General features: G+C 43.9%; 1 protein-coding gene across 1 annotated transcript in view; it reads right to left on the bottom strand.

Moving 5' to 3' along the window:
• Positions 1-2370, bottom strand: part of NTRK2 (neurotrophic receptor tyrosine kinase 2) — a 326056-nt gene extending 323686 nt beyond the window's left edge. Inside the window, exon 1 of the mRNA XM_063080630.1 lies at positions 2159-2370. Within this exon, the coding sequence (XP_062936700.1) occupies positions 2159-2370 (212 nt within the window). The remainder of the gene's footprint in view (positions 1-2158) is intronic.
• Positions 2371-26862: the final 24492 nt, after the last annotated feature.

The raw sequence follows: 26862 nt of genomic DNA, 5'->3' as shown, positions 1-26862 counted from the left end.
GAGAAACATACCTTTCCTCAGAGCTCAGGTGTGTCCTGCTTGACTAATATCACTAACCTAATTCCCCGGCCTGCACACTCAGCGAGATACACCTCTCAACTCCCCCAATCCCAATGGGTTTTCAAATCAAAAGGGAAAAAAAAAATAAGAATGAGAAATTAGTCGTGCCATGATAGAATAATTAACTGTGACAAATGCTCTAGTAAATATATTTTTTAAATCCATGTTTAAAAGCCTGAAAATAAGAACCTGCCATCAGATGTAAAAGAAGCAACCACAGCAATTGTGAGGAGACACAAAAGCTCTGCCTAAATCTATTGATTTCATATATATCAGGCAGCTAAGACCACAAAGCTTTAAAATAATAACTTTTAAAATTTAAAGGTAGTTTTATTTTCTCTTTCACAGATGATGGCCTTAAACACTTTAAAGGTTAAAAATTTTAAGTGAAAATAATCAGCCGTTTCTCATTTCTTTCTTCGTTTTACATTGATCATGGAATACACAATGTAAAATCCACCACAAAAAAAAAAAAAAAAAAAAAAAAAAAAAAACCCAATATCTAAGTAGAAAGGCACTCCCCGTGGTCTCAAACAGTCCGAAGGGCTCTGAATTCCACATGGCCACCTCCCTCTGACTATTGCCACTGCACCTTATGAGAAAGGCCCTAGACACGTTGGACCACCCTGGTGAGCCCAGGCCAGCCCAGCCCAAGGCCAACACAGGCCTTCCTCTTTGGTCCAGGCTGCCACTCTCCTTGCCAAAGGTTGAGATCCAGGCAATCTGGATGCAGCCCACAGCTGGCTGCCCCCGGCACGTCTCAGCTATGCTAGGCCTGCACATTCCCCTCTGCCTTGCTCTGTTGTCATTTCCTCCTGCCCGAGCCCTACAATGTGAGCATCGCCAGCAGAACAGGCAACAGAGTAGAAAGGTCTCTTACTTACAGTAAAAAACAGTATCTCAGAACTACGCTGGCAGAAACATGGTTGTGTGTTTTGGGGGGTTGTGGGGGATGCATGAGCACTCGCCAACCGGAAGGCCACACCCAAGCCCCTACTTTCAGGGCTGCCTATCTCAGTGCCAAACACGGGAAGGAAAACCGGGGAGAAACTTTGCCTTACGATCCTCGACATGGATGAACAAAATCTCCTGTTCATGAAATGTCTGAAATGGCAAAGTCCCTAGGAAAAACATGATAAGAACACCTCCAGTAGAGGTGACACAGGACTGCTGGAGAAAAGACTGGTGAGCCCTTGTTTGGCCATGTATTTGTCCCAAGTCATCAGAAGAGGACAGAAATACACAGTCAGCTTCTCCATCGAGCCAGGACAAGCTGTAACATTTCCAGGGACACAGGGGTCCAGTGCTAAAGCCAGCATCCTTCAGAGTACTACACACTGCCTTATCATCCAACCTAGCCCTGGGAAATTATTCAACGGGCAATTAAGATTTCTAATACAAATGGTCTCAAAATCATATCTCTGGGAAGTCAAGTCCAAATTAAATCAGACCGGGCTTTTAGGCTCCCAGCGATCACATTTTCTCTTTTGAGCGAGTGCATTTCAACACTCGCAACTTCTCCTCTTACAGATCATTTTCAAGGCCTCTCTGGATGCAATCTCCTAAGCAAAATCTGATACGTAAAATGAAAAGGAAAATTGGTTAACTCCAAACCTCAGCGAAAGACGTGAAGGGAGAGACTCACTTCCTTCAGCAGATTTCGGAAAGTTAATTATTTCAACCTCCTTTCCATTAAATATTGCTGGAACTTCTAACACAACATACATATAGTACTTTATGGGAAAAAAAAAAAAAAGCCCAGAACTAAGTTATTGCATACAGGGAGCCTAAAGTGCACCCAGCAAAGCTCTGAGATACAAAACGCATATGTAATTCCTTCCCGCAAGGAATACATGTATTTATATTACTGACATATATATTTAAAGCTTATTTTACAGTGTCACTCTTCTGTTTGTGCTAGCAGCCCCAAGCCCATGAAACAGACAGGTAAGTGACAGATGGCCCAGCCCTGCCTCTCTTGCCTGGGACATCTTCTCCCCACACCTGGGACAGCGTTCAGGCCGGGACCTACCCGCCTGGCCAGCCACTGACCACAGGGGCGAGAAGAGGACGAGGACGAAGAGGACAGGAAACTCACATTTCGGTGATGTTCTCAGGGTCTGCGCCGTTAGGCTCCAGCCTCGGGAATGCCACGATCCCAGGAGAAGGGTCGCTGCACCGGATCCTAGAGGCGCTGCATCTGCAGGACGCGGGACAGGCGAGCGCGGCCCTCCAGCAGCCCACGAGCAGCCAGCAGCAGCCCCAGAGCCGCGCCATGGCGGGTCCATGCCACCCCCTCCAGGACGACATCCCCGGCCGCCAGTGCCAGCCCGAGCGCGTGTCCCTGCGCTGCACCGGCCGCCCGGCTTCCCCCGCCGGCGCCGGGAGGCCTTGCCCGCGCTCGCCGCTCTCTCGGCTCCTCGGTGCTCGTCGCGGGCGCGCAGGAGAACGTGTCACAGGCTGAGCCGTCCCGGGCTGAGCGTGCTGGGGCGGTCGGCGCCGTTCACAGGGGCCGGGGCATCGCAGGCCGTCTCACGGGGGGCGCTAACGCCGCTCCGGGCTCCGCCGCGACCGCCGCTGCATGGCCGGGCGCACCCGGCACTCACCGGCGGCGCCCGCGGACTCTCTCGGGCGCGAGCTCGTCGCTGACCGCGCACGGGGATCCGGCGCGCACCACCAGGCTGAGGACAGACAGACACGCGTGAGACCGGGCGCAGTGTCCCCTCGATCGATCGGGGCGCTCTCCCTCCGCGCTCGCCTCGCCCACCCCGACCCCGGCCCGGAGACTGTGGAGGGAGCAGCGCCCCGCGGTGGCCCTGACGCCGCCGGGGCCACCAGTGTGCCCACCCCCTCTCCAGGCCTGAGGCACGGGGGAGGAGAGGCAGAGGAAGGGTCCCCGAGACAGGGCTCCATGGCACAGGCCGGGGAAGGACCCTCTAAGGGGTGCGCGGGGACTGCCGGCGGCGAGGCGCCCCGGAATGATGCTGCAGAATCGTCCACGGGCGCTGGGGACGCGGGCAGGTGGCGCGGCACGTCCCACCTGGGCAGCAGCCGCGGCCGCCCCGCGGGGGACAGGGAGAGCCGAGGCGACGGAGGACCCCGCGCGGCTCACCGGGCTGCGGCGCCCGTGTCCAGGCTCCTGCCGCCGCCGCGCACTGAGCGCGCGCGACGCTGCTGCTCCCGCCCGATTCCGGAGCCGCCGCCGCCGCCTCTGCCACTGCTGGCGAAGTGACGTGAGGGCTGACGCAGAGCAGGGGCAGAAACTCCAGAAGATGAGTCTAAGACCCAAAAACACACACGAGCCCGGAGCGCCCTCCAGACAAAAGCCGCGGGGAGGGGGGATCCGGGGGCGCAGACGGCGGCGGCACGTGGGGCGCACACGCGCGCGCGCGCACGCCCGGCCGAGGGGACCGCTGAGGGCACCGTCCGCCGTCCACGCCGCCGGCTGGCCCCACCGCGTCCCTCCTACGAGCGCAGCCGAGGCCGCCTCGCTCTGGAAATGGAGACCGGGCTTGGTTCGGCTCCGAGAATGCGCCGGTTCTTATTATAGGATCCGCCCTCCCCCGTCCCCGCGGCGTCCCCCTTCCCGCCCGGCTTGAGAGGGAGGCTGAGCGACCCTGACAATGAATAAATGTCGTCAACACCAGAACGTGCTGCCTCCGTCACCGGGGGTCGCCGCGCCCCCCCGGGCCACCTCTCCGGCCGCCGGGGCTTCTGCAGAGGGAAAGGGCCTCCGAACACGGCGCTACCTAAGGGGGCTCCTGCCGTTTCCTGCCGTCACACGTCCGGGAAACAGCGACCCGTGAGGCGCAGGGAGCGCGCCTGACGCGTGGGGATCTCTGAGTGCGCGGCGGCGACCCAGGCACCCCGGCCTGCGGGGCGTGTGGCGCCGCGTCACTTTCTCCCACGTCCCGGCGTCACTCCCGCGACGCCCACCCCCACGCGGGCGCCTCAGGCCCCGCTCGCGGCCGTACCTTGCGCGTGTCCGTGCGCGCGGCTGTGGGAACGCGTGCCCTGCGCCCGCGCTGCCCGGGGCGCGACAGGCATCCGACTACCGAGGAGCCCGGCGCGGGCAGAGCCTCGGGGTCCCGCTAAGGACGAGCGAGGCGACCCGGGAGGGCCGGGTGACAAACCGTGACTGCTCTGCGGGCTCAGTGAAGGGACAGCTGCGGGGCACTCGCACGCCTCGTCTGAGCGTCCGTCCTCCCATCTGCGGCTCCCAGAGTATGCCTTTCCGCAGTCATTTAAAAGAGGACGGGAAAAAGCGCCGCAGCGCCCGTCACTTACGAGGGCTCTGGTGCCCCCGCGCGGGCAGACCGTGCCCGGCACGCTCCGGAGCGCCAGCCACGGCCACGGCCACGGCGGGAGCTGCGCGGGGGCGCGCTCTGGCGCCAGATGCGACACCAGCGGCGCGCGACGCGTGCGCGTCCCTGCTCGCCCGGCCTCGGCGGGCTCCTGCCCGGGAGAAAGGCGGGCGGTCCTCTGCGCGGGAGAGGCGACTGGCTGCCGCCTTGTCCCAAATATAGGAATGGTCGCCGATCCGCCCGCAGAGGCTAGGGATGGAAGAATCGAGAAACCGAACGACAAGAGCTAACGATCAGATCTAGGCGACGCCTTCAATACTGCAAGGGAACGAAAAACGTCTAGTGGGGCTTTGAGACAGACCCTGGGCGCTGATCGTGATCGCGGGAATCCTCGCTGCAGATAGCTGCAGATATCCCAGATATGTCCCTGCAGGCCCCGAAGACGAGGCCAGCACGTCTGCTCTACCACTGTCACTTGGCTGTGACACATACTGGATGCCGAACAGCCAGGCTGGGGGCCATTACTTGGCTTGGCCTTCATCCCCTGCTGGGTGAGGACCAGCCAAGGAAGAGAAGCCCGGGGCAAAAATGTCTTGGGCTGGGTCACACAGTAAAACCCCGCCTGTCTCGCCAGTGTCCTTTAAGTGGAGAGGCCTCTGCAGAACACTTGGGGACAGGGGTGTGAATTTCCCACATCTCTCAGCCCCCTGACCCTCCCGCGGTTTTCTCAGAAATGGCCCATTTGCGCCCTGGTGGCTGCACAATGTTAATGCAGCATGCGGAGGACCCTCAGTTTGAGAGTCTGGTTCTGTGGCACTATTTGTAGATTCTGTATTAGAATAGATTTATATTCCTATTATATTTAGATTCTAAGTATCTTTCATTGAATATCTCCAACTTAAAATTAGAACTAGCCGCCTCACTTTTAATCACCATTCCCCTGCTGAGCTTTCTCACCCATGGCAGTTTGTCCTTTTAACAGATTATTTACTTATATTTATTGTTTTTTGTATTTCTCCCAGTAGAATGCGAACTCCATATAGGCAGGGATTATCTGATTTTTTCATTGCTATATCACAAAGACGTAATAGGTGTTAAAATATGTGTGCGTGTTCAATGAATAAATGGCATAAAGCTGATATCTCACTTTCTTACCCTCTAACCCTGCAAGTCTGTGTGAATAATTCCCCCTGGACCTTCTCCCCCCATCGCCACGATTCCGGGCCTTGCCTGTGCGCTGAGTTCCCGCAGCACATTGAGAGCCTTGCTTTCTGCCACCTCTAGCAGCCGGGTGGGTTCCAGCACTGGGCCAAGGAAGGCCTCCCTCTCACTCAGGCCGGTTTCTCCGCACTACCATGCAGTGTCTGGAGCAACTGGAAATCAGTGACTGTTTCTTAACTGGTAGAATTGTGGATCTATCTCAATTTTAAGGCCTACAAGGTATTTCCCAGAGATCATTTTAGGGATTCTCAGACAACGGCTCTTGAGATGATGAACATCTTTCAGATAGACAATATGAAATAGATATGATATTCCCCAGATCATTTCCACGCAGGGATGAAGACTAATTGTTGCAGGCCCCTACCTTTGTGGGACCGTGACATACCTAGAGCAGTGTTTCTCCAACTAGATTGACCATGACTCACAGTAGGAAATGGCTTTTACATCACAATCCAATGTGTACATACACAAATACATATAACTAAAAAAAAATAATAATAAGTTGCACAAATCTTATTTACCCTTAATATATGGAATATATTAATATTTTATTTTCTATTCTATACCATTTTATTTTTAATGCTTGTAGTAACACAATAAATTGATTAACATCCAATACTGCCAACTTCTTCTTCTGACTAAGGTGGAGTAATAGGGAACAGATCTACCCTCCCAACTAAATAACCAACACACTGACCAAAATATCTGAAACAACAGCTTTTAAGACAGTGGACATAAGACAATGAAGCCTGTGGCTCAGGGAGAGGGACCCCAGGCAAAACCCACCTCCCTAAGTGAGAAGACATAGCTAAGAGTCAAGGGAAATCTAGGAGAGCAGAGGTCACAGGACAGAATAGCAGCGGGGAGAGTTTCAAGATGGCGGTGGCTGCGGCGGCTGGCGTGGAGTAGCTGAGGTGTAAAAGGCGGCCACTGGGCCTCAGGCAGCCAGGAAACTTGTGGACCTTCCTCTCACCATCTCTTAAGGGAGGACTACAGCTGCTGGCCGGTCGTGGGGGCTCAACGCCACTTTGCCCCCGGCAGGAGAGGCTGCCTCATTTACAGGCAACAGCTTTGAAGTGTGGAGCAGGAAAAGAACTGATTCTTAGCTGCAAAAGCGAGTCTTGAAACAGGGAACACGGCGCCAGGGCTGCTGTGGATGCAGCCAGGATCCCGGAGGCTGGGGCCGCGCTGAAGGCGGCCAGCTGCCCTATTCAGGATTCGAGGTTTCAGACCGGCATTAAAGAAGACTCCTGGGAGCGCCCGAGCTGCGCCGCGACTGAACAGCCCGAGGCGGCAGCGCCGAGAACACGGAAGGCGACAAACCAGAGACAGAGAGCGAGCACCCGACCTGGCACAGCACTGTGAGTGACCCCTGGCACAGCTCTGTTCGGGGGGTGGATGCCCACGCGGCTCCCGCCTGCACCACCAGGCCACTCACTGCCCCGGTGCTGCCTCCATTTTCCCAGGTGCGGGCAGCTCCGCCCTGCTCGGCCATCACTGAGCCCATTTGCTTGGCCTGGCGCGGGGCTTTCCGGACCCTGCGGGCCGGCCTCCTCTCCCACTCCCTCCGCGGTTCTCTGGCGGGGCTGGGGGCGTGGGGCGTCCCGACCAGTGTTGGGAGGGCAAGGGAGTACGGGCGGGCCAACTGTCACTCCACCACACCCTGGACTCCGGCCCCGGTAAACTTCCTGTTACTGGGAGGCAGATACCATCTCTGCGACCACCAGTTTGGAAAAAAGCCTAACGAATTTCTGGTTGGGAATAGTGTGGTAGGAGAGTTCCGAGGTCCGCTTGAACCTGCTGGAGAGCAGGCTGCAGGCGGGCACTAGACTCGGTTTATACCTGGGGGATACAAAGGTGAACAAGACCCGAGAAAGATCTACACAGTGCTACAAAGGCACCCAGAGAGACCGGTCGTCTGTGCCTAGCAGAAACCTGGTAGACTTCCTGGGCGAGGCGGTGCTGAGCAGGGTCTTGAAGGCCCAGCTGATAGACGAGGGGTGCAGAAGACACACCCCAGCCCAGCACAGTGTGCACAGAGGGGGGAGACTGCGGCCAGGGAGGCGGAGACTCGACAGAAACCACACACCCGGTGGGGTCGCCACTGCACAATCTAACAGCCTGGGCCAGAGCACACGGAACGGGGAGAAGTCCCGTACAGGAAGTGAAAGCTCAACAGAGATCACACACCCTGTGGTACGTGATCCACCAGCCCAGCAGAGTCCAAGCTGACCAGAAAGGTGGATCCCCGGAGAAGCCCAAGACCCGAGGCAACCACACATACAAGACACTAGAGGCCAACTGAGCAGTCACGGCGGGAGCCATACCAAATTGGCAACCACAGCAACATCCTAGTTAGTCATTAGTCTCAAACCGGTGGACTGTGAAACCCCCTGCCACAATGAATAAACACCAAAAAAAAGACACCAGAAATACAAAAAATCAAGAAAGTACACCACCAAAAGTTAATAAATCTCATACTCTAGATCCTATAGAACAAGAAGCCCTTGAAATAACTGACAAGGAATTTCGAGTGATAATTCTAAGGAAACTGAATGAGATACAAGAAAACTCAGCTAGACATCATGATGAAATGAGGAAAAGTATACAGGATCTGAAAGAGGAAATACACAAGGAAATCAATGTCCTGAAAAAAAATGTAGCAGAACTTGCTGAACTGAAGAAGTTATTCAGCGAAATAAAAAACACAACGGAGAGTTTAACCAGCAGGCTTGTCGAAGTTGAAGAGAGAACCTCTGAACTTGAACATGGGCTGTTTGAAATAACACAAGCAGACAAAAAGAAAGAAAAAAGAATCAAGGACATGGAAGAAAATCTGAGAGAGATATCAGACAACCTCAAGCGCTCAAATATCCGAGTCATGGGTATTCCAGAAGGGGAGGAAAATGGAGATTCCATTGAAAACATATTCAACAAAATAGTGGCAGAAAACTTCCCAGGTATAGGAAAAATCACAGATCTTCAGATCCAGGAAGCTCAACGATCTCCAAACGTATTCAACCCAAAAAGGCCTTCTCCAAGACATGTCATAGTCAAATTGGCAAAACTCAGAGACAAAGAGAGAATCTTAAAGGCTGCAAGAGAGAAGCGTCAAATCACCTATAAGGGAGCCCCAATCAGGCTAACATCAGACTTTTCATCACAAACCCTAAAAGCTAGAAAGGAATGGGATGATATTTTCAAAATACTAAAAGTCAAAGATTGCCAGCCAAGAATACTCTACCCTGCAAGGCTATCCTTCCGAAATGAGGGGCAAATAGTATATTTCTCAGACAAACAAAAACTGCGGGAGTTCACTACCACACGACCACCCTTACAAGAAATCCTCAAGGGAGTACTGGGTTTGGTTCCTGAAAAATAACTACCACTGCCATAAAAACCCAAGAAAAATCTAAACCCGCTAGTACAATAAAAATGGCATTCATGAAGAGAAAACAAGCAAACAAAAACGCTATCTACAACCTAAGGAACCAACAAACAAAGAAACCAAACAGTAAATCAGAAAGCAAGGAACAAAAGACACCTAAGACAACCAAACAACCAATAAAATGCTAGGGATAAATCAACACCTTTCAATAACAACTCTTAATGTTAAAGGCTTAAATTCCCCAATTAAAAGACACAGACTGGCTGACTGGATCAAAAAGCAGGACCCAACTATATGCTGCCTACAAGAGACCCACCTCACCCATAAAGATTCACACAGACTAAGAGTGAAAGGATGGAAAAAGATTTACCATGCAAACAGAAAAGAAAAACGAGCTGGAGTAGCTATTCTTATATCTGACAAAATAGACTTTAAACTATAAACCATAAAAAGAGACAATGAGGGACACTACTTAATGATAAAAGGACTGATCCATCAAGAAGACATAACAATCATAAATATGTACGCACCCAATGTTGGAGCAGCCAGATTTATAAAACAAACTCTATTAGACCTAAAGAAGGAAATAGACACTAATACCATAATAGCAGGGGACCTGAACACTCCACTGTCAATATTAGACAGATCATCTAGGCAAAGAATCAGTAGAGAAACACAAGATCTAAACAAGACTCTAGACTAATTGGAATTGGCAGATATCTACAGAATATTCCACCCAACAACCTCAGAATATTCATTCTTCTCATCAGCACATGGATCATTCTCCAGGATAGATCACATATTAGGTCACAAATCAAGTCTCAATAAATTCAAAAAAATTGGAATTATCCCATGTATCTTCTCAGACCACAATGGATTAAAACTAGAAATTAATAACAAACAAAACTCTGGAAACTATACAAACACATGGAAATTAAACAGCATTCTACTTAATGACATATGGGTCCAAGAAGAAATCAAGCAGGAAATCAAAAAGTTTATTGAAACTAATGAAAACAATGATACATCATACCAAAACCTGTGGGATACTGCAAAAGCAGTATTGAGGGGAAAATTTATTGCATTAAATGCTCACTTCAGAAGAATAGAAAGATGGCAAGTGAACAACCTAACACTTCACCTTAAAGAACTAGAAAAGCAAGAACAATCCAATCCTAAAGTTAGCAGACGGAAAGAAATCATTAAGATCAGAGCAGAACTGAATGAAATTGAAAACCAAAAAACAATTCAAAAGATCAACGAATCAAAAAGTTGGTTTTTTGAAAAGATAAATAAAATAGACAAAACATTAGCATGGCTAACAAAAAAAAGAAGAGAGAAGACTCAAATAACAAAAATTAGAATTGAAAAGGCGATATCACAACTGATTCATCTGAAATACAAGGAATCATTCGAGACTACTATAAACAACTATACGCCAACAAATTTGAAAATCTGGAGGAAATGGATAAATTTCTGGACACACACAAGCTCCGAAAACTGAACCGTGAAGACGTAGAAAATTTGAACAGACCAATAACAATAAAGGAGATTGAAGCTGTTATCAGAAGGCTCCCAACAAAGAAAAGCCCAGGACCAGATGGATTCACAGCTGAATTTTACCAAACATTCAAAGAGGAATTGACACCGTTTCTTTACAAACTATTCCAAAAGATTGAAACGGACGCAAATCTCCCAAACTCATTCTATGAAACAAACATCATCCTGATACCAAAACCAGGTAAAGATATAACCAAAAAAGAAAACTACAGGCCGATATCCTTGATGAATATAGATGCAAAAATCCTCACTAAAATACTAGCAAACAGAATACAGCAACACATACGAAAAATTATTCATCACGATCAAGTGGGATTCATCCCAGGGATGCAAGGTTGGTTCAACATACGCAAATCAATAAATGTGATACACCATATTAATAAACTCAAACACAAGGACCATATGATCATCTCTATAGATGCTGAAAAAGCATTTGATAAAGTTCAGCACTCATTCATGACAAAGACCCTCTATAAGTTAGGTATAGAGGGAAAGTATCTCAACATAATTAAAGCCATATATGCCAAACCCACTGCCAATATCATCCTGAATGGGGAAAAGCTGAAAGCCTTTCCTTTAAGAACAGGAACTAGACAAGGATGCCCACTCTCACCACTCCTATTCAACATAGTGTTGGAAGTACTAGCCAGAGCAGTCGGAGAAGAGAAGGAAATAAAGGGCATCCAGATTGGAAAAGATGAAGTCAAACTGTCCCTGTTTGCAGATGACATGATCCTATATATCGAACAGCCTAAAACCTCTACAAAAAAACTCTTGGAATTGATAAATGATTTCAGCACAGTAGCAGGATACAAAATCAACACACAAAAATCAGTAGCATTTCTTTTCTCCAATAGTGAACATGCAGAAGGAGAAGTAAAGAAAGCCTGCCCATTTACAATAGCCACCAAAAAAATAAAATACTTAGGAATTGAGTTAACCAAGGAGGTGAAAAATCTCTATAATGAGAACTACAAACCACTGCTGAGAGAAATTAGAGAGGATACAAGAAGATGGAAAGATATTCCATGCTCTTGGATTGGAAGAATCAACATAGTGAAAATGTCCATACTACCCAAAGTGATATACAAATTCAACGCAATCCCCATCAAAATTCCAAAGACATTTTTCTCAGAAATGGAAAAAACTATTCAGATATTTATATGGAACAATAAAAGACCACGAATAGCCAAAGCAATGCTGAGCAAAAAAAATAAAGCTGGAGGCATAACACTACCTGAATTTAAGCTATACTACAAAGCTATAATAACCAAAACAGTATGGTACTGGCATAAAAACAGACACACTGACCAATGGAATAGAATAGAGAATCCAGACATCAACCCACACACTTACTGCCATCTGATCTTTGACAAAGGCACCAAGCCTGTTCACTGGGGAAGGGACTGCCTCTTCAGCAAGTGGTGCTGGGATAACTGGATATCGATATGCAGGAGAATGAAACTAGATCCATACCTCTCACCGTATACTAAAATCAACTCAAAATGGATTAAGGATTTAAATATACACCCTGAGACAATAAAACTTCTTAAAGAAAACATAGGAGAAACACTTCAGGAAATAGGACTGGGCACAGACTTCATGAATACGACCCCAAAAGCACGGGCAACCAAAGGAAAAATAAACAAATGGGATTATATCAAACTAAAAAGCTTCTGCACAGCAAAAGAAACAATTAACAGAGTTAAAAGACAACCAACAGAGTGGGAGAAAATATTTGCAAAATATACATCTGACAAAGGATTAATATCCAGAATATATAAGGAACTCAAACAACTTTACAAGAAGAAAACAAGCAACCCAATTAAAAAATGGGCAAAAGAGCTAAGTAGGCATTTCTCGAAGGAAGATATCCAAATGGCCAACAGACATATGAAAAAATGCTCAACATCACTTAGCATCCGGGAAATGCAAATCAAAACCACATTGAGATACCATCTAACCCCAGTTAGGATGGCTAAAATCCAAAAGACTATGAACGATAAATGCTGGCGAGGCTGCGGAGAAAAAGGAACTCTCATACATTGTTGGTGGGACTGCAAAATGGTGCAGCCTCTATGGAAAATGGTATGGAGGTTCCTCAGACAATTGCAGATAGAGCTACCATATGACCCAGCTATCCCACTGTTGGGAATATACCCAGAGGAATGGAAATCATCAAGTCGAAGGTATACCTGTTCCCCAATGTTCATCGCAGCACTCTTTACAATAGCCAAGAGTTGGAACCAGCCCAAATGCCCATCATCAGATGAGTGGATATGGAAAATATGGTACATCTACACAATGGAATACTACTCAGCTATAAAAACGAATGAAATACTGCCATTTGCAACAACATGGATGGAACTTGAGATAATTATATTAAGTGAAAGAAGTCAGGCACAGAAAGAGAAATACCACATGTTCTCACTTATTGGAGGGAGCTAAAAATTAATATATAAATTCACACACACACACACACACACACACACACACACACACACAAACCGGGGGGGGAGGAGAAGATATAACAACCACAATTATTTGAAGTTGATACGACAAGCAAACAGAAAGGACATTGTTGGGGGGGAGGGGGGAAGGAGAAGGGAGGGAGGTTTTGGTGATGGGGAGCAATAATCAGCTTCAATGTATATCGACAAAATAAAATTTAAAAAATAAAATAAAATAAAAATAAAATGACCCTTGTAAGCACAAAAAAAAAAAAAAAGAATAGCAGCAGGGAGGATATTACACAGAGAAAACTCTGGAGATCAGCAGAGGCGCCCTCTCGAGTACTCAGCAGAGTGCTGGTTAGCACGTGCAAGCAATGAAACTACCAAGGCCAGGGAAAGGATCCCTGAAAAGGTTAAAAAGAACAGGGTCAAAGAGAAAATCAAAAGGGAAATTAAAAACAGTATATATCAGAATTTGAGTATGCCACTTAGGGGAAACTTTATAGTACTAAATGCCTGTGTTAGAAAAGAAGAAAGATCTCTAACCAATAACTTCAGCTTTCATCTTAAGAAACCAGGAAGAGAGAGTCAAAATAAACACAAGGTAAACAAAAGAGAGGAAATAACCAGACCAAAGTGGAAAATAATGAAATAGAAAACAGAAAAGCAATGGAGAAAATCAATGAAACCAAGAACTGGTTCTTTGAGAAGATCAATAAAATTGATAACCATTAAGCAAGACTGATCAGAAATAAAAGAGAAGACACAAATTACCAATAACAGAAATGAGAACAATAACAATACTAGATATTCTGTAGATATTAAAGAAATAATAAAGTATATTATAAACAACTTTACACAAATAAATTCGACAACTTAAATTAAAAGAACATATTTCATGAGAGAAGCTAACAAAGTTCAGTGTAAAAGAAATAGATTACCTGAATAGTCCTATATCTATTACAGAAATTGAATTTATAGTTTAAAAATCCTCCCACAAAGAAAACTCCAGGCTCAGATGGCTTCACTCGTGAATTCTACAAAAGAATTAAGAAAAATTAATACCAATTGTACATACATCCTTCCAGAAAAATAAAGAGGAAGGAAAACCTTCAAACTTATTCTATGGGATTAACATTGCCTTGATACCAAAATCAGACAAAGACATTACAAAAAAAGAAAACAACAGACCAATATCCCTTATGAATATAAATGCTAAAATTCTGAACCAAATTTCAGCAAGTTGAATCCAACAATACATCACACATCCAGAAACATCCTGACCAAGTGGGTTTATCCCAGGAATGCAATTTTAGTCCAGTATTTAAAAATCAATGTAATTTACGATATTTATAAACTAAAAATCTAAAATTGTATGAATAGGTCAAAAGACACAGAAAAGGTGTTTAACCAAATCCAGTATCTACTCCTGAAAACTCTCGGCAAAGTACAAATAAAAAGGAATATTCTCAAACAATAAATGGAATCTACAAAAAATCTATAGCTAACATAATAATTAAAGTGGAAGACAGAATGCTTTTCCCCAAATATCAAGAAGACAAGAAAATCCACTTTCACCGTTTCTATTCAGCCTTGAACTGGAGATTTGAGTCAGTGCAATAAGTCAAGAAACAGAAATAAAAGGCATCCAGGTTAGAAAAGAAGAATAAAATGTCTTTATAAACAACCAACAATATCCTACATAGAAAATCCAGTAGAATCTATAAAAAAGCTACTCGTATTAAGTGAATTATCAAGGTTGCAGGATACAAGTTAAATACAAATCAATTGCATGTCTATATACCAGTAACAAACAATAATGAATTAAACTTTTTAGAAAATAATACCAATTACAATAGCAGCAAAAATGTAAAATACTTAGAAATAAAGCTCAATCCATAAAGGGAATCATGTAAATGAATTGTATTTTATAAAAATTAATCACTTCGGCTCTTCAAAAGATACTGTTAATAGAATGAAAAGAAGAGACACAAAATGGAAGAAATGTGTGCAAATAATATATCTGATAAAGGACGTGTATCCAGAGTATATAAAGAACTTTTGAAACTCAATAATAACAAAGAAAAATTTTAAAAGTTTGCAAATGAGTTGAACATATACTTTACCAAAGAAGATACGCAGTTGGCAAGTAAGCACATGAAAAGATGCTCAACGCCATTAGTCACTGGGGAAATGCAAATTCGAACTACAATGAGATATCTACACACTAATTGGAATGGCTAAAATTTAAAAGATTGACCATTTTGAGTGTTGGTGCATGTGTGACACAACTGGAACTCTTATAAACTGCTGGTGGGAGTATAAAATGGCACAGCTGCTTTGGAAAAGCAGAACAGTTTCTTTTTAAAGTTACACATACACCTACCATATGATCCAACCATTTTATTTCTATGTATTTATCTAAGAGAAAGGAAAACATATGTCCATGCAAGGACTTGTGCACAAGTGTTCATAGTAGCTTTATATGTACAGGCAAAAACTGGAAACGACCCAAATACTCACTGACAGGTGAATGGGTAAACACATTGTGGTATGTCCACAGGATGGAATGTTACTTGGCAATGAAAAGCAACAAAGTGTTGATGCCGGCAACCCTATGGATGAATCTCAGAATAATTATGCTGAGTGAAGCAGATAAAAAGGAATAAATACTGTATTATCCTATTTTTATAAAACTCTATAAAATGCAAAGAAATTGACCATGACAGCAGGTAAATCAGCGATTGTTGGTGAGGGGTGGGAGGAGTGGGCAGGGAGGAGCCAGAGGGAGCAGTGACAAGGGGCACAAGGAAATGATGGGTGTGTTCATTATCTTGATTGTGTGACAGTTTCAATTTTATTAAATTGTAGTGCCTCAATAAAGCTGTTTTTAAAAGCAAGGAATACTTACCTAGATCCTCCTATCATCAACTTCTTATTCCCATGGGAGTTCCATCAGAACCTCCAATTTTAGGAAGCTGATATAAAGTTTGGAGAATTTTTAATATACTCAGATTCTGTAACATTCTAGTTTTAGAGGAACCTACTATGTAATTTCTTTTAAATTTTGGAAGAAGTTTGGGGAAACCATGATTTCAAATATAGAAGAGATGGTGGCCCATACCTAGAAATAGCCTGAATGTCCCTTAATGGTAGAACAATTTAACAAATGATGATACTTCTATTTTTTATAATATTGCACATCTAATTAAAAATGAGTTAAGACTATATGTATTGACCTGGGCACATGTCCACAATATAGTAAGTGAATAATGCAATTTCCATGATAAAATGTAGTCTGATCCTACAAAGAAAGCCAATAATTTTTAATGTGTTTTATTTGTGTGTGTATAGGAGAAAGGCAGAGAAGTATTTATACCAGTCCCAGCATTGGTCTCCGGGAAGGACTGGAGAGGTTGTTTGGAGGAAGAAGAAAACAGACCAGGAAAACTGTGAAATGTTTCTTTGGGACTAGCAACTTCCTGACCCATAATGCACCTCCTCCTCTCTGGGTTGTCTCTTTTTCTCCTCAGATCCAGTGTTATTCTGTTTCTAAGTCCCCTCCTTCTGTGGAAAGAACTGAAACTAAAAGCATGTTTACAATCTACAGAATGTTCACCGCTGAATGTTTCACTTCGCCAAGAATACCTACATTTTAATAGAAGACACTGGGAAGAAGACATAACCCAAAGGAATTTCAGGGTGCCATGGCACTCAACATTGGAGAAGTATTTGGGGACGGAGGACTGCCAACACAGGTCACCGTGGAACCAGAGCCTAGTATTCACAATTAGCCCCACATTTGCTCCCTTTCACCCCCAAACCCTTTGTTGTTCAGAAAGTTTCCAGCTCTTTTGTACCTCACACCCTCCAGCTCTGGGTGAAAGTCTCACTTTAGTCCACCTCTGCCTGGATGGTCTGGGAACAGCGGGCTGCTCTGTCAGTTTGAACCATCAGCACACCTGAGGTCTCATCCCAGTTCCTCTCTTCCCTGTATCCAAACCTTCTACTTTAAAGTCTTAGTCATGTACTTAGCACACACTCAGTCCGTACAGATTTACAGAGCTTTTACGAGCACCTGAAAGGCAGAATATGTGGAGAAAATTCAACAGAACCTCAAAAAATTGGAGTCACATATAAGTGAGTGACCCTGAAATCTAGGTCTGAACCATCCTTCTGACTAGCTTTCATGGTCAACTCTGGCTTATTTTCCTGGTTTATGTCAATACTCTATATCAACCCCTACATCTGCCTCCGTGTTGTCCCGTTTTATCAAGAGTTATCCTACTACACTGCCACACCACAAAGGAACTCCCTCACGCTTTTTTTAAACAAAGGAGTTTATTTATTCCCCAATAAACAGTTATAGTATGCCTTTTCTGTGCTCCGCAGTGCTGACTTATTGGGGCAGTCAAGTGTTCCCAGTTCTAACCTAACTAACAATTATACTCCATGCAAAGAACAATATTTATGGCCATTTTACTTTTAGGGCTAAAAAGCCATAAGCATTAAGTCATATCAGACCTCTAAGGTAGTTAACCAAATGTTCTTCCAACTGGAGTAGCAACCCACTTAGTGGGTTGTGATAGGGTAGTTCTGACAAAATAGACTAGACTATACTAAAATAGAAAACGTCAAAGTACATCACACATGGATAGATAATAATGTTTCGCGAAACTTGCACTTGTTTGTGTTTTCAATGTATTTCTCACTGGGGTTCACAGTCAAACAAGTGTGATATCCACTGGCAGAGCACAATGTCTCAACCATTTGCAGGAATCCCTCTACAAGGGGATATAATTCTTTGCTTGAACACTTCCAGCAACTCTCCTTACTGAGGAAATTAGAAATGAGCACTTTACAGATTATATTAAAGTTAGTCATATAGCTGTCATCACACCTTTGAGGGCTGTAATTCTCTTATTTGTCATTGTAACCTTGAACATCTAATGGAGTAACTTCCATGGAACTTAATATGTGTTAGCTGAACTAAAATTAAAACCATTTGTGTACATCTTTAATTACAAGAAAGTTTTATTTTATAGTAAGCTTAAATGTGTCTTCCTAATAATGTTGATCCATTGATACTAGTTTTAACCTCTTAGCTGCAAAGGGGAGGAAAATGGAATCCTTTTTCCATGTACTCATGGCCTTTCCAGACATCTCCAGGTCCTTTACACGTTCTTTATCACCTTTTTCTGGGAGCTTCATCATCATGGTTGCCATCTTCAAGGTCCACACTTCTGGACCAACATCCTCCTAGACATGTGCTGTTCAAAATGGCAGCCAACAGCTCCTGTGGCTGCTGAGCACTGAAAACAAGGAAGTCCAGATTGAGATGTTCTATAAGTGTAAAATGCACATTTTTAAAAAATTTGTACATGTTTATTAAGGTCAGAGTGCACAATGAAGGCTTTCCCACAGTCCTTACACAAGTAGGGCTTCTCTCCAGTGTGAGTTCGTACATGTACAGTAAGGTTACAGCACCAAATGAAGGTTTTCCCACAGTCCTTACATTTATAGGGTTTTATCCCACTGTGAATTTGACTGTGCTTCTTAAGGGATGAGGAAGTACTATAGGCCTTTCCACATACCTTACATCCAAAGGTCATCTCCCCACTGTGAGTATTTTCACATTCAGATAGTTGGTAAAACAAAGTTAAGGTTTTCCCACGTTCCTTACATTCATAGGGCTTCTCACCAGTATGAATTTCTACATGTTTATTAAGGTCAGAGTGCACAAGGAAGGCTTTCCCACAGTCCTTACACAAGTAGGGCTTCTCTCCAGTGTAAGTTTGCATGTGTATAGTAAGGTGACAATGCCAAATGAAGGTTTTGTCACAGTGCTTACATTTATAGGGCTTCATCCCAATGTGAATTCGACTGTGATTATCAAGGGATGAGGAAGTACTATAGGACTTTCTGCATACCTTACATCCAAAGATCTCCCCAGTATGAGTACTGAAATGTTCAGATAGTTGGTAAAACAAAGTTAAGGCTTTCCCACATTCCTTACATTCATAGAGATTCTCTCCAATGTGTTTCCATTCATGACTAGGGAATTCTGAGCATTCAGTGAAGGCTTTTCCATATTCTTTACATTCATAGGGTTTCTCCCCAGTGTGAATTTGAACGTGGCAATTAAGACGAGAAGCATATCTTAGAAGTTTTTTCACATTCCCTACATTTGTAAGGTTCTTTTACAGTGAGCTTTTCAACAGGCACAGGATGGCTTGTGGAGTGTGTGACAGCTGTCCCACACTGTTCCCATTCGTCAAGTTTTTCTCCATCATGAGTTGTCTTATGTGCTTGATTAAGGAGCACTTTCCCAAAGTCACTGGATTCCAAACATTTTTATCTTCTGCACATTCTCTGGGAAGCCACATTTAGAGTCTGGCTGAAGGGTTTTCCATACTGATTCAACACAGAAAGTGTCTCTCTAGTAGAGGTTTTCTTCTGTAGAATAGAAGTCTTTTCCATAGTGATTACTGCCAGAAGTGCTCCGTGGATTTTGAGTTCTCTCGTGTCTCTTAAGGCCTGAGGGCTGACTAGGGATTTCTCCACATTGCTCACTGTCACAGAGGTGCACTCCATTTTGTGCTCCTGCCATTTGTGTCTCGTTTGATGTTTTTAACCAACAAATATTCCACTGACTTGCTGGTCCTCTGGTTTTAAGTCACCAGTCTTGGAGAACTCCTCTCTGCACTGTCCTCAATTCTCTCTCCTCTAATCAAGAGATCGGGCTGAGTTTGGACAGCTGATACCCTAATTACAATTTGTCAAAGAGTCAGCAACCATCCTTGCACCCTGTATCTTTTCTTCATGAAGGCAGCTTGGGTCCCCAGAAAGAACACAACCATGGGACAAATCAGTGGTTGCCATCCTCTGAGGCTGATAGTGAAATTTGCCTGAATGCTCCTTTCTTTGATGTGAAGACCACGTCAGGGCACCTAAGGAATCTACGTGGATGGAACAGTCTCCAAGTTTCTTGACACAGGGTTATCTGGAGTCCAGAATGCGTTGCAGGGAGGACGCAGGGCTGCAGTCAACGTGACTGGAATGGTGGAAAGGAAGGCACAGAGATTGAAGACACCCCAGGATGCATCACTGCCATCCCCCAACCCAGCTCCTGGTGGGGACAGTGCCATCAGCCCAGATGGCATCGGGAGGACCCATGGCCCCAATGGATGTGAGCGGAGCTGGCCAGGCCCCTGTACGGAGGCCCCTCTGTAAAATATACATTTACCGTGAAGATACAACACAAAAAAGGAATATAAAATATCTCAATAATATTTATAGTGATTATGTGTTGAAATGCTAATATTTTGGATATATCAGATTAAATAAAATATATCATTAAAATTAATTTCATCTGTTTCTTTCTACTTTTTTAATGTTACTCTTTTTAAAGTTATCAATTCAACATTTACCCTCCCTAAAAATCTATTTTTGTTATGTTTGAATCAATGGCCTAGATCATTAAGTCTTTTTGAGATTTCTGCATAATCTTTTAAAATCTTAAATCTCCCCTCCAACATTTTAACTGTTCCTCCTGTATGTGTTCACCTGCAGGTCTAATATGTGTGCCTTTCATGCATCTACTGAAGTCCTTGATAAAAAAAATATGTAACGTGACAGGTCCAGACACTCTACTAGAGACATCATCTAGGCTGATATTCATTCCTTAATTAATTAATGCATTTTTACATTAAGTGTGGCTATTTAATTGGTTAAAAATGCATCACACTGAATTTCATAATAATGTCTTCTTTTACTCCTGGCCTGAGCCACCTATACACCAAACACCCAATTGCATAAAGACCAAACCTTTGTATTGCCCACTAGTGGTTTTATTTTTGTTTTAATTTGTTCCTGTTTTGTTTTGTTTTTGCAATCACCCTGGAGCTTATCTCTCATGCCAACTCCAGGTCTATTCTCATTCTAACCTGATGTCAACCTAGCACCCATATTCCAGCCTTTTTTTTTTTTTCCTGTAACTCCATTTTTTCCTTTTGGCCCTTTTGACCCTTATGCCTTATTTCTCTAATACTTAAATATCAGCTCCTCCAAATGACTTTTCTCAACTGCCCTTTCGGCACCTAGTGCACTGGGTTGTCTTGGATACGAATTCCTCCTTCATGGTTCAGTCTGATGAAACCCCGCCACAGTCCACCTGGTCAATTAGGCACCCGCTACCTTTTCCAGTGACAGGGGAAGGTTGGGCAAGATAGCTCAGAAAGAAAAAGAGGAGAGTATGCAAGTGAGAGATAGTTTCAGGAAACAGAATAAAGAGTAATTCAGGTGCATTCTGTAATACAATTTTGCTCCATTTTGGAAAATTAAGACATTTTCTCTTTTCTTTCCATGTGCCATCTTTCTCCAACTGTTCTTCTGGTCACATAAGCAAGCCCAGTAAATGACCTTTGTCATCTTTGCAACCATTTAAGTAAGCTATGCTATGTCCTACTTAGCTAAGGTGACTACTTCTTGTTAACTGCATTATCTCTACCATTTCCAATGGGAAGATCACTTTTCACTGGAGACGAGCACAGAATAAGAGGTGAATGACGCCTCTGTGTCTCTGTGGCCTGTCAATACATCACCCTCTGCCCCAGGTTTGGAGCTTGTCTCTTTACCTTCCTTCCTTACTCTATGCTTGGTTCAAATAGTCCTTTTGTGTCGTGCTCTATTTTTTTTATTTTTACAACTTTAATGCATTCTGTACTCCAGTCTTCCTGCCACTATTTTCACACATTTATATTGCTCTATTGTATTCAAAACTTGGCTATAAACTCCACCTTTCATCTTCTTTTTCACCAAAATCCACAGTTTGGTTAAGCAGAGTTTCATTTCCTCCTCACGGGGATCCTCCATGCCTGCATGGTCAGAATTTTATATTTTAGAACTTCCTTCCTCTCTCAAATCAATATTCCCTTTTAGAGTCATCCTGTCAAAGGATTTTATCTATTTTTCCTAAAAAACAAAACAAAAAACCTTTAGTCTGTTCCCTGAAGTCTAAGATACATAACAGTCTTCTCAGCATCCTGTATTTACACAGCATAATCTCCATGCTGCAGCCAGATCTGTCTCGTGGGTTTCCAGAGCCCTGTCATAAGCAGTCCCACCCTCTCTGCCCACCAAGTCCTAGGGACCCCTATAACACCCAGTGGCATTTCCACGGGGCCAGGGCAATGATATCGTTGGTGATTGAAAGGAAAGCGAATTGAGGGGGCAGAATCAGATCTAATCGGAGTTTCCTGACACTCCCTTCCAACTAAAGAGGCTCATTCTGATGCCCAAACTTTGTGCTGTGATTTGTTTTAATCAGGGGACTGTTCACTCCTATTCCCATGTCCTCTCTTCCAAAGTTGTGATTTCAACAGAAAGAAATGGGGAACACTTGTGTCGGCAGCCTATATTCCCAAGTTCTTTCATTTCCATAATAGTTAGAGGAAAGGTTAAGCTGCCTCAGTAAAGAGACCCTCTACCCCCATATAAAGTACATCAAACAAATAGGAAATGTCTTCCTTTCTCATGTAATAGTTCAGAGCGGACACATATTCCAAGAAAGGTCCATGGCTCTGTTCCATGGCATTATCCACAGCTCCAGCTGGTTCTGTTTGTCCCTCTGCCGTTTTCTAAGGGTTTGTCGTCATTGCATGGTCAAGGCTGGCTCTCCAGCCTGCAGGAAGGAAAGGGGACAGGGAATAGAGGGCAAATAACTCCTTCTAAGGAACTGGGGTGGCAATTGCACATATTGCTTGCAGTTACATCTCTCTGGTAAAATCTACTCAAATGGCCGCCCCTTTACTTCCAAGGAGATTGGAAAATATAATGATTAACTGGGCATGACCACGTGTTCTGAGAAATCTGAAGTGGGGTGTTCTGTTACTCAAGAGGAGAATGAAAGAATGCATACAGGGGAGCAAGTAACAGTGTTAACCATGGCTTCCTAACTGGAACTTCAAATTCAGTAAGACACAGTCCAGATTTTCCCCGACTGCAGGATTAAAATAGCATTTAGATTAAAACAGCATTTAATGGATAATTTAAAAGTAACACCCTGACACCTTCCCTTGCTATCCTTGGAAGGGTCATTCTGCCACATTGCTCACTCCAGCCAAGTCTAAAATGATTCTTTTTTACACAGAACTTTATTAATGAATACGTGCATAATATCATGAATGGCAAACTCCACTGCCTTAATTTTCATTTCTAAAGACAGTTCCTGATTTTCACCATTACTCTAGAAAGAAAATAATAATCAATAGGAAACATAAGTTTGTGTTGGTTCTTTCTAGTGGCTTTCATTAAAGCTTTTTCCCCCTCGTAGCAAAAAAAAAAAAAAAAAATAGAGTGAGCGCTCTTGCCCTTGAAACACAGCCCCAGGCTCCATTTCACCACAGGGACCAGTTTTGGCAATATCCTCACCTTTGCTGTAGAAATCATCAGGCATGAGTTTCAGCTAGCGCTGTGTAGTTTATGTGATGTTTTTGGACAAATCATTTATTTTCAGGCCCTAAGCCTCACGTCTACCTACCTATAAGGTAGTAGCCCAGCAGTTTCAAGGCACGGCTGTGAATTCTTCCACACCGCTCTCATTGAGGAGACAATGTACTCTCATCTTGGCAGTTGGGCAGGCTTGTGATAGCCTCAACCAACATAAAGTAGCAAACGTATCAATGTGACTTCTGAAGCTAGGTCATAAAAAGAGATGCAGTTTTTGCCCTGTGCACTAGAAGATTCACCTTCGGAACTCTGAACCACCATGAGAGAAGTCCGACCACCCCGAGGCTATCTTGCAGACAAGCACATCAGCCCACAGTCCCAGCTGTGCCCAGACTCCCAGACGCCCCTGTCTAGACACCATGCATGCAATGAAGGCTGTTGGGTCCGCCAGACCAGCCCATCCGCCATCTCAATACCATTGAATGACTTACGTTGATGCCACCTGGAAAGGAAGAATCCGCTGACCCTGCCTGAATCCCTTACCCACAGAACTGTGAGGTAGACTAAAACAGTTGTACCTTTAAGCCATTCAGTTTTGGGTAATTTGTTATACAGCAACGGATAACCAAAACATTGAGGGACTAGACAACCTCAGTGGTCCCTTTTGGCTCTGACATTCTAGGACTTTATGAGAGAGACATGCAGGCATAGCCACCTCAGTTTTACTGGCCACAGAATCTTCTCAATGTCTCCTTCATTTCTCTATGCAGAGCTTTACCTGTATTCCATAATTAATTAATTAACCCTCAATCAGTAAAGTAACTGTTCTCTATCAAAAAGATAACTTCCATATTATATTAACAATAATACATGTTTATTGCTTGTAAAGGAAATGTTTTCTACAGTCTTAGAACTTTCTGAAGGCATTCGGAGACTATCATATAACTAGCAGCATCTCAAGCCAGTAAAGATCAACTAACAATAATTCCCATATCCTGACTTCCAGGTGATTACTGGGAGGTGTGGGGTTTGGGGGGTGGGGCTTAGGCATCAAAACTCTGATTTGCTTCAAGTCAGTTGACAGGCATTGCTAAGCACTGGAAATAGATAGGAATAGGACACAATTCCTATCTTCTAAGAACCCGAAGTCCTATTGGAAGACACATGCAAAAGTAGCTCATTTCAACTGATGTGGTGTAAGACTGGAGGCATGTGCTGGGAGCTATAGGAGAGCTCCATCAGGGAGTCAGGTAAGGTTTCATGGAGACAATGACCCTTGAGCTGAGGCTTAAAGAGTGCTCTTGAGTTTTCCAAGAGAAATGACCACAAGGATGTCATGAGGAAAAGCAAGGAGGCCAGAAGCAGCATGGCATGTGGGAGGAACCATGTGTTGCTCAAGTGTTGGCCAAGCCTACACCTTTCCTCTGTCCTCCCAAGAAAATCAGCACCAACTGGGTATGCTGGCCTCTTGCCCCACACCGCACTCTCAGAAGACATGGTGAACTTTCTCACCACTTCCTTTTGTTCTGGTTGGAGCCTGCCCAATGGCCAGTCCACCCTCAGCAATGCAGCAGCCTGTCTGAAGGATTTTGGTGATTCCTGCCAAGACATGCACCTGACAGGCCCTGAAGATTTTCCAACTATTTTCATGTGTGAACATCTCCTTCTGTTCTTTCTCCTTCTCTCTCCTGGGGGACCCTCGCCCTTGGCTTTAAATGGACTTAGAACTGTTCTATCCTAAATCTGATAAATAGAAAGCCTTACAGAGACAAAGTCCATATTAGAATTACACTTGTGAAGTCATCCCAGCAAAGAGAAAACAGAACACAAATTATCCTGTGGAATGAAACCCACCTCTTCTTGAGATTCTATTGTTTCTAGCCTAAGTGGTTTCCCTTTCTTAAAAGGCCTTCATGGTTAGGTGACTGACCTCACCTCTTGTGATAGACAAGATTGTTAATATTTTGTTGAGGATTTTTGAGTCTATGTTCATCAGAGATATTGGCCTGTAGTTTCCTTTTCTTGTTCTATCTTTGTCTGGTTTTGGTATCAGGGTGATGCTGACCTCTTAGAATGAATTTGGGAGAATGGCCTCTGTTTCAATTATCTGGAAGAGTGTAGAGAGATTTGGTGTTAATTCCTCTTTAAAGTTTGATAGAATTCAGCAGTGAATCCATCTGGTCATGGGCTTTTCTTTGTTGGCAGAGTTCTGATTACTGCTCCAATCTTGTTGCTTGTTATTGGTCTGTTCACGTTTTCTGTTTCTTCTTGGTTCGGTCTTGGTACTTTGCATGTCTCAAAAATTTATCCATTTCCTCCAAGTTTTCAAATTTGTTGCCATACAGTTGTTTATAATAGTCTCTAATGAATCTTTGTTTCCCTGTGGTATTGGTTGTGATGTCTCCTTTTTCGTTTCTGATGTTTTTTATTTGGGACTTTTCTCTTCTTTTTTCAGTTTTCCTAGCTAATGGCGTGTCTATTTTATCTTCTCACAAAACCAACTTTTTGTTTCATTGATCTTTTGTATCATTTTTTGGGTCTCTATTTCAGTTGCTTTTGTTCTGATCTTAATTATTTCTTTCCATATACTTGTTTTAGGATTGGATTGTTGTTGTTTTTCTAGTTTTTTGAGGTATAGAGTTAAGTTGTTTATTGGAAATTTTTCTATTCTTTTGATGTAAGTGTTTATTGCAATAAACTTCCCTCTTAGTAATGCTTTTGCAGTATCCCACAGGTTTTGGCATGATGTGTACTTATTTTTATTAGTTTCAAGAAATTTTTTGATTTCCTGTTTAATTTCTTCTTGGATCCATATGTCGCTCAGGAGCATGTTGTTTAATTGCCATGTGTTTGTATAGTGTCCTAAGTTTCACTTGTTATTGATTTCTGGTTTTAATTCATTGTGGTCTGAAGAGATACTTGAAATGATTCTATTTTTAAAAAATTGTTGAGACTTGATTTGTGACCTAACATGGGATCTATCCTGGAAAAAGCTCCATGTGCTGATGAGAAGAATGTATATTTTGTAGCTGTTGGATGAAAGGTTCTGTAGATGTCTGCCAGGTCCAATTGGTCTAAAGTGCAGTTTAAACCCTGTGTTTCTTTGTTGATTTGTTGCCTAGTTAATCTATCCAGTGATGACAGAGGGATGTTCAGGTCCCCAGCTATTATTGTATTGGGGTCTAACTCTTTCTTTAGGTCTAATATTGCTTTATATATCTGGGTGATGCAGCATTGGGTCCATAGACATTTATGATTGTTAGTGGCCTTCTTTGTCTCTTTTTATGGTTTTTGGTTTAAAGTCTATTTTATCCTATATAAGAATAGCTACTCCTGTTCATTTTCGGTTTCCATTTGTGTGGCATATCTTTCTCCATCCCTTCACTATTGGTCTGTGTGTATCTTTATAGGGGAGGTGAGTCTCTTG

Source organism: Cynocephalus volans, chromosome 16 (genome assembly GCF_027409185.1).
Source record: "Cynocephalus volans isolate mCynVol1 chromosome 16, mCynVol1.pri, whole genome shotgun sequence".
In the NCBI taxonomy this organism is placed as follows: Eukaryota; Metazoa; Chordata; class Mammalia; order Dermoptera; family Cynocephalidae; genus Cynocephalus; species Cynocephalus volans.
The sequence above is the reverse complement of the archived record's forward strand: the minus strand, read 5'-3'. Positions and strand labels throughout refer to the sequence as shown.